The 8226-nt window shown below is 46.1% G+C and overlaps 1 protein-coding gene across 2 annotated transcripts in view; it reads right to left on the bottom strand.

Moving 5' to 3' along the window:
* Window positions 1-4544, bottom strand: part of DDX3X (DEAD-box helicase 3, X-linked) — a 19847-nt gene extending 15303 nt beyond the window's left edge. Inside the window, exons 1-2 of one of the 2 annotated variants that reach the window (XM_003799906.2) lie at window positions 4053-4544; window positions 1025-1082 (exon numbers count right to left, since the gene is read on the bottom strand). In XM_003799906.2, coding sequence (XP_003799954.1) covers window positions 1025-1082; window positions 4053-4097 — 103 coding nt within the window. In that variant the 5' untranslated portion in view covers window positions 4098-4544. The remainder of the gene's footprint in view (window positions 1-1024; window positions 1083-4052) is intronic. The other variant, XM_012811455.2, reaches the window with a different exon arrangement.
* Between the last annotated feature and the right edge of the window lie 3682 nt (window positions 4545-8226).

Raw genomic sequence — 8226 nt, 5'->3', positions numbered from 1 at the left:
AAAAAAAAAAAAATCTTCTTTTATTTTAAATGGGATACTGCTCCATCAGAATAACTTTAAAAGGCAGTTAGTTCTTCAATACACAGGTACAAATACAGCCTAGACTACAAGTGAGAAGCAAAAGCAAATAATGTTCACTCAAATAAAGCAAAGTCTACATGCTTTACTACTAGTCAAATTACAATTCAACTTTTTTCACTTGTGAACTGAATTAAATTTTAAGAAGATCTCCATTAGGATGATCAATGCCTAAAAGATAAGATACTTAGCACACCAAATATAATGAAATTTAAAGCAAATACCAAGTAATTTCATGCCCAGTGAAGCTCTTCTTACCAAAAACAGGGACACGCCACAGCCTATACCCATCATAGTTTTGTTAATAAGTGGGAAGAGACCTGAGTCAAAGCAGAGGTCTAACTCCCAAATAATAAACCATGAAGATCCCCTCACCTTAGTACTAACTTCTAACAAGTCTCCAAATAACTCCTCTTTAAAAAGACAAAAATATCTACCCTCTTTTCAAAATAATGATCCTAATTGACACCTCGAAATTTGGTGTAATTCAGTACAATCTTCTTATAGTAAGCCTCATGTTCTTCAAGAGAAAGGAGTAGCTATATCTGATGAAAGTGCATGTTCCCTTAAGCCTAGTTAATTCAGGGACGGACACGACCCCACCCCTGAACTGGGCTCAGGATGTATAATGGATGTCAATATAATGGACAAACTCTTCTAGAGATAATTCATGTACTGTATAAGGTTTTTAACGGTTAACTACTTTTTACTCCAGAGAAGCAAACAGCCCTTTTTAGAAAGGCCATGATGCTTTAGAGCAGTGGTTCTCAACCTTCCTAATGCCACCGGCAGAGTGATCACCAAGTAATACATAATTCTCTAACACTATGTCTGCATAATTCTTTACATAAAAAAACTGGAGGGAAAAATTCTTAAAATTTCAAGTCCAATGAAATAAAAATATTAAGCCCTAAAATTCAATAAATCCATAAAATGCTTTACTTACTGCTAGCTGTAGTTCCTCCGCTCTGATTATCTGAAGAGTTCAGGTCTAGGCCAGCAAACTAGGAGAAAAGAGTTAGATGGTAAGCAGCCCATGTGCTGAAATATTGTATTAAGAGAAAACTTGGCCAACTCTTTAGCATATACTACCATCACACTCAAATAGTTGCCCTACCTACCTTACAGGGTTGATATGAACTCTTAATAAGAATGTGACTAAGAATACTTTGAAATCTATAAAGCTCTAAACAAATATGAACTAGTACTACTGTACACTGCAAAAGGCAGCATGCCATGCTGGAGTTTCCAGTAGAAAAATTCTGTCCAAATTTAATTCATTCATTTAAAAAATCAAGTTTCCCTGTAACATCTCCCACAGCACAAACTCCCTAACCACCAAACTAAAACTTAGCTACACTAAATCTCAAAATTACCTGAATGTCAAATAGATTTAGTGCCAATTGTACATTTCCAATGCCACCTAAGAATAACTAGCCTGCAGTTCCAGGTACTTGAGAAGCTGAAGCAAGAGGATCTTTCGAGCCCAAGAATTTGAAGTTGCTGTGAGGTAGGACGCTATAGCACTCCACCCCAGGGTAACTAATTGATACTATCTCAAAAACACAACAACAAAAACATCAGGACAAATTCTGAATCGACCATTCTTTAGCTCCTTCACCCCCAAATATTGAACAAAATGTTTTAAGTTAGTATACTACTCTTATAAACAAAAAATTAGGAATATAACAGTTATCTGAAGTAGTTCCTTCTCTCATTTTAACAGTAATCGCTCTTCAAGAGGAAAATATTTTACTGCCGTTTATCTGTATGTCTACCGATGCCCTTACACTGTTTGCTCAAAGCCTCAGAATTCAGAAAGAGGTTACCTGCTATCTTCATAACATTGTGCGACTAACCAGGAACTACTTACAAGCCATAGGGGGAAAACTATACATTCAAAAATAAATATTTTATTTTTTCAAAAAGGCCACATAAAACTGAGTCTATGTAGTACTGTTGCCAACCTGTGAGATATGCTATACCATAATTTCTTTATAAATCCTGTGTTTAAAGCTCAACGTGATACTACCAAACTGCCAGCATCATCAATGGAGTCATTTAAAAGTGGAAGCAGATGCTATGACGCTTTTAAAAATAAACGATAAGACGAACATTAAGACTTTAGACACCTCATTTCCAAAATTTCAATTAGCAAAAACAAAAAAAACCAAAACGCTGCAATGCTTTCCCCTGGTAGTTAATAAACTGATAAAGCACAGTACAAACGCACTTTCTTTTTTAAACTCTTCTATAAATTGTTAGAATTACAGCATTGCAGTATTTTCAGTTGTAAATTTGATGGCTACAAATTCTTAAACTTGAACTTCAACGACTATGAGTGCATAATTCTTTGGGTTAAATAGATTAAATCTAAGATTTGCTGATGACCAGAATCTTAAAAAATGACACCATCTATACGGAAAATATTAAAACTAGGGATAACCAGATTTTATGTTTGTGAAGTGTCAGCAATAATGTTTAATATAATTGATTCATTAAAAGGGAAAAAATGCTCCAAAAACCCTTAAAACCCTAAAAACATTGCATAAACTACATTAAAATTTACAATCAACTAATTTGTGTCACTAACTTCATTTCAAAATTATTCTGGAGTTTATGAAACCAACTCCCTCTCTCCTAATCACAGTAGGCAGAAGTTTATTCAAAGGCTCCGAACATCCTACAGAAAAAGCTTATGTGAAGCCTGGTGCCTCTGTTGCAGAGGGATGCAGACTTCCTGCCACCAAAGCCCATACCCTTCTTTCAGATTATACATCCTCCTCTCTTCTGCCCCGAAACCCTTAGAAGAGGAAAGAAAGCCTGGTAGAGGACAACAGACCGCGGGGCCGCTGACCTAATCCAAAATTTTATTCCAGAGACAGCAGCAAGTCAACAAAACTGTTTATTTCCCCAAACCACATTCCGGGTATTTTTCCTCTGGCGGATCCCTGGATCAAATGTCACGAAGATAAAGACCCTCACATAAGCCGAATACCCCCACCAAGAAAAATGATGCGAGGCCCTTGGCTAACTGGCCACACAGTAAGTACCTTAGAGGAACTAAGAGAAGGGCTGCGCCGGTTCCACCACATCCTTGACAACCCCCGCTGTGTTCAACCTCTACCTCTAGAGCCCAGCGCCGCCGCGCTTGCAGCGGCCCATTACTCCCTCCCTCCCCGCCCCCACTCCTCCCCGAATCTTCTGCGTCACAAAACTTTCCACTCCGGAAACGCGGCCCATGAGGCCGCGGAGCCAGGGCTGCGACGACCCTGCGGAAACTGGGCTGAAGTGAAAAGAGCCTGCGGAAGGAACCTGAGAGGAACATGATGTCCAATTCCATCCTCCTTTCCAGGCCCTCACCGGTCAGGGACCTGCTGGCTCGGCCTCTCCCAGTAATGGGCCACAGCGCCACCCAACACCACACAAAAGAGGCCGCCGCCATTGCCCTTAGAGAAGCCCCCCGTGCGCGGCCCCCTCCCACATTCCAGGGCTGCGCTCCTCCTCCCGCTCACAAGCACACGAACACCAGACTCCGCCGTACCTCCGTGACACAAATCTGGGCCGCGCCAGCAGTGATGGCCGAAGCCCCTCAGGCCAAAAGGGTCCACAAGCGCATACCGCCGCGCGGCGCACTCCCTCCACCCCCTACGGTCACTAATCAGTCGGGGTTCGCGCCTGCGCGTCCCCGCGAAAGCGCGCTCACACCCTCCCCCTTCAACCGCCTGCGCAAGCACACACAAAAGCCGCCATTGTGCTCGGCCTGGGGACAATACCGCGGGCAAAGCCGGAGCTTCAAGGGTAGCCACAACCAACATTCCTGTCTCTCCATAGCCCTGAGGCGCTAACACTTGCCAACCGGGGGCACCCAGGAAATCGAAACTGAGGGTGTCGACTGGCGCTGCGCCATAAGCCAGGTTAAGTCAGGGAAGAAATTCACGCAGTAGTCACACAGTCGACTCCTTGTAGCTCACCTGCTGGTCCAGCCCGAGCGCATTTTCCACTGCCACATGACTCATCCCTGAAGAGTACCGAGAACTCGGAGTCTTCCTCCGCTTAGAGAGTGTGTTAGTCTCACCGCGAAGACGCTCTCACGGGAGAACTGCGGCTCTGAAGCGCACGGCGCGGCCACGGATCTAATATACCCACTCGCAAGACTGCTACGTCAGCACGTAAGACGTGTGCCCTCCCCCTCACGCCCTCACTCCCCACACCCCGCTACGACTTCTGCCCAGCTACTGAGCGCTCTATCAAGCCTAACCTCGCGGGACTTCTGTCAGTCCCGTCGCCAGCTAGTCGTCCTGCTTTGGAGCCAGAACGCCAAATACCGTCCTAGTTCGTTTGAACTTCACTTCCCCTGTTCTCCGCTAATACCTTAGCCTCGGTCTTAGAGTTCTCGAGATCTCGCGAGATCTTGTCTCCCGCTTTCCTCCAGCTGTGAGGCCTTAAAATTTAACCTAGGCCTCTTTGCTCTTCTTACCCCCACTATCCACTCAGTTTTCGCTCTTTCTTTCTTTCTCAGTTCCCTAGCTGTGATGGGATTTCTCCGGTCTAACTTGCCCTCATCCGTCCCCGTGTGGCCTCCCCGAAATCAGAGCTAGGCTAAATAAAAGAGGCACTAAACCGAGAGGGCGGCGGGTCACGTGACCACAGGTGGCAAGAGCGGTGGCCATTTTGTGGAGCTAGAAAGGGTGGCTTGAATAGTGATTGGAATGGGGGAGGAGAGGAAGAGGAGGAGGAAAGAGAGGGAAGTGGAGGGGGAAAAGGGGAAGAGGAGGGAGGGCGGTGACAGGGTGGTGGTGGAGAACTGGCGGTGCACACTGGTGGCCGGACGCTTACCTGCGCAGTTGCCTAGGCAGCCAGGGCGCCGCCCCAAAACACAACCCCCCCCCCCATACCCCCAACGTGAGCGCGCCCGTCCGCGCTCCCAGAGATGGGGGAACAATGAGACAATCACGGGCTGATTTTGAGCGGGCCGCTGCGGGATTCGGGCTCTCCGCCCGAAGGCCCTCTACATTATCCCTTAGTTTCCTTCCTAGGGGCGCCCAGTGGCTCAGGGCGGGAAAGTAGGGGGTGCGAGGGAGTCGGGGCTGTTAGTGGCTAAATGCAACCTAGGCCTGCCAACCTCGCCTCGGGGTGTCCCTCAGGCCCCTGCTGGAACTTCTTGTAGCTCCCTGCTGGGCAAGCCACCCTAGTCCCAGCTTCAGTGCCACAGGCCCTTAAATAGAAGAAAATGTCCTACTAGTTCCCCAGCACATACAAGGTTCTTATAAACTAGCCCCCCAAGCCTGACGGAATTAAATAATACGCGTGTTTTTTCCAGCATCCCCTCAAAGGTGTCCTGCTGCAAGAATTCAAATAGCTGGCTCTCATCATATAAATTACCACACGTATAATTTCTCTCGCCTTCGGGACGGAAATTCCGGGGCAAGATGTTTAACGACTCTGGGTCTCAGTTTCCTCCTCTATAAAAGGAGTCAGCAAGAGACTATATAACCCTGTAAAAGTCCCAACTCCTTTTTTTGAGACAGAGTCTCATTCTGTCGCCCTCGGTAGAGTGCTGTTATGTCACAGCTCACAGGAACCTCCAACTCTTCGGCTTAAAGATTCTCTTACCTCAGCCTCCCGAGTAGCTGGGACTACAGGCGCCTGTCACAACGCTCGGCTATTTTTTGTTGCAGTTGCCACTGCTGTTTTAGCTGGCTGGGCTGCGTTTGAACCCGCCACCCTCGGTATATGGGGCCAGCGCCCTACCCACTGAGCACAGGCGCCGCCCCGCAGACCCAACTCCTTTTTTTATAAAAAGTATTTTGTGGGAGGTACCTGTGGCTCAAAGGAGTAGGGCCCCGGCCCCATATCCCGGAGGCGGCAGGTTCAAACCCAGCCCCGGCCAAAACCTGGAAAAAAGAAAAATTTTGTAACGTCCCTTCTAACCATACTGAATTAACAAATCATAGATAATAGAAAGCAAACCCACAAACACAATTTCAAAAAAAAGTTAATTGTAATATACAAAAGACAAAATGATTAATAAAACCATGTGTATTTTATTTATTTTATTTTGGAGACAGTCTCACTATATCGCCCTTGGTAGAGTGCAGTGCCGTCACAGCTCACAGCAACCTCAAACTCTTAGGCTCAAGTGATTCTCTTACCTCAGCCTCCCAAGTAGCTAGGACTACAGGCACCCGCCACAGCACCCGGCTATTTTTAGAGGCGGAGGTCTCGGTCTAGCTCAGGCTGGTCTCCAACTCGTGAGTCAGGCAATCCACCCTCCTTGACCTCCCAGTGTTCTAGGAGTAAAGGCGTCAGCCACCACGCCTAGCTTTGTGTTTATGTGTAAAACAGTGTTACTTTTGGGCGGTGCCTGTGGCTCAGTGAGTAGGGTGCAGGCCGCATATACCGAGGATGGTGGGTTCAAGCCGGGCCCGGCCAAACAGCAACAAAAAACAAAGTAGCCTAGCTCCGTGGCAGGCGCCTGTAGTCTCGGCTATGCAGGAGGCTGAGGCAAGAGAATCTCGCCTGAGCCCTGGAGCCGGAGGTTGCTGTGAGCTGTGACGCCACAGCACTCTACCAAGGGCAACAAAGTGAGACTCTTGTCTCTAAAAAAAAACAGTGTTAACTTCTGGGCTTAAATGATGATGAACTAGTTTTTCACCTACATGAGTATCCAGTGCATCAATTTTTTGCTGCACCACTGAGCTACAGGCACCAAGCCTGCTTCCATTTACTTTTAATATGGACCAAAGTAAATATGAGTCTGAGATTCAAAAGATATGGGTTCTGGCTTGCCCCTATAGCACAGTGGTTATGGCACCAGCCACGTACAGTGAGGCTGGTGGTTCAAACCGAGCCCTGGCCAGCTAAACAACAATGATGACTGCAACAACAAAGAGCCGGGCGTTGTTTCAGGCACTTGTAGTCCCAGCTACTTGGGAGGCTGAGGTAAGAGAATTGCTTAAGCCCAAGAGTTGAAGGTTGCTGTGAGCTGTGATGTCACAGCGCTCTACCAAGGGCAACATAGTGAGACTCTGTCTCAATAAAATAAAATAAAACAATAGGGCGGCACCTGTGGCTCAGTGAGCAGGGTGCTGTCCCCAAGGGTGGCAGGTTCAAACGCCCCGACCAAACCACAACAACAAAAAAATAGCCGGGCATTGTGGCGGGCGCCTATAGTCCCAGCTACTGGGGAGGCTGAGGCAAGAGAATCACCTAAGCCCAGGAAGTGGAGGTTGCTGTGAGCTGTGTGACACTGCCACGGCACTCTACCCAGGGCGATAAAGTGAGATTTTGTCTCTAAAAAATAATAGTAATAAAAATAAATAAATAAATAAGATGTGGGTTCTGAAAGCTCTTCAAATGGCGCATGGCAACAATGGGATATACCGCCTCCCCTGGTTCTGGGCCTTTGTTTTACTTTTGAGTAGAGCCAATGTATAGAGTATTGCCTCGGGAGTACCCAAAAGAATTAAAATTTACAGCAGTTTCCTATTTTCAATTAACCCCTGCTCACAAGCATACTCAGTTCAAATCACCAGGGCATTTTGTTAATCAATATGTTATAATTGGAATATCAAATTAGAGAGGAAGCAAGAAAACATACAAAGCTTTGTCCCCAAACACAGGCACTCTCAAAAAGAATGATGTGTACACTTGAGGCAGCTGAATAAGCCAACTTTCACTTTCACTTTCTGAATGACTTTTCCATTAACAGCATTTGTATATTTTCTGCACATGGCAGTTATTTGCAAATTTTATTTGAGGTGACCTAAAAAGGATTAGAATTGGCTGAAACCAGGGACCCTTTTTTCTTCATACTCACTTTCTTGCGTTCCCAGGCATTTGAAGTTCCCAAATTGAAGCAAATATACTTTCTGCATCATTCCCCACCATCCCCATCCATGGAGGCAGCCCAGGGGACCAGGGACTAGGAATTGTATGCAGTTCTTCCAGCTAGCAGTTCAGTATCCTGCTTACAAACTGTGTGACTGGGGCAACTCATGTGACATCTCAGTGCCTCTGATCCTTTTTTTTTTCTTTTCTTTTTTTTTTTTTTGAGACAGAGTCTCATTATGTCACCCTCGGTAGAGTGCCATGGTGTCCCAGCTCACAGCAACCTCAAATTCTTGGGCTCAAGCGATTTTCTTG

The sequence above is a fragment of the Otolemur garnettii genome, unplaced genomic scaffold (assembly GCF_000181295.1).
Source record: "Otolemur garnettii isolate 467f Iridium unplaced genomic scaffold, OtoGar3 scaffold00158, whole genome shotgun sequence".
Taxonomy (NCBI): domain Eukaryota; kingdom Metazoa; phylum Chordata; class Mammalia; order Primates; family Galagidae; genus Otolemur; species Otolemur garnettii.
This window is presented reverse-complemented; position numbering and strand designations above follow the sequence as displayed.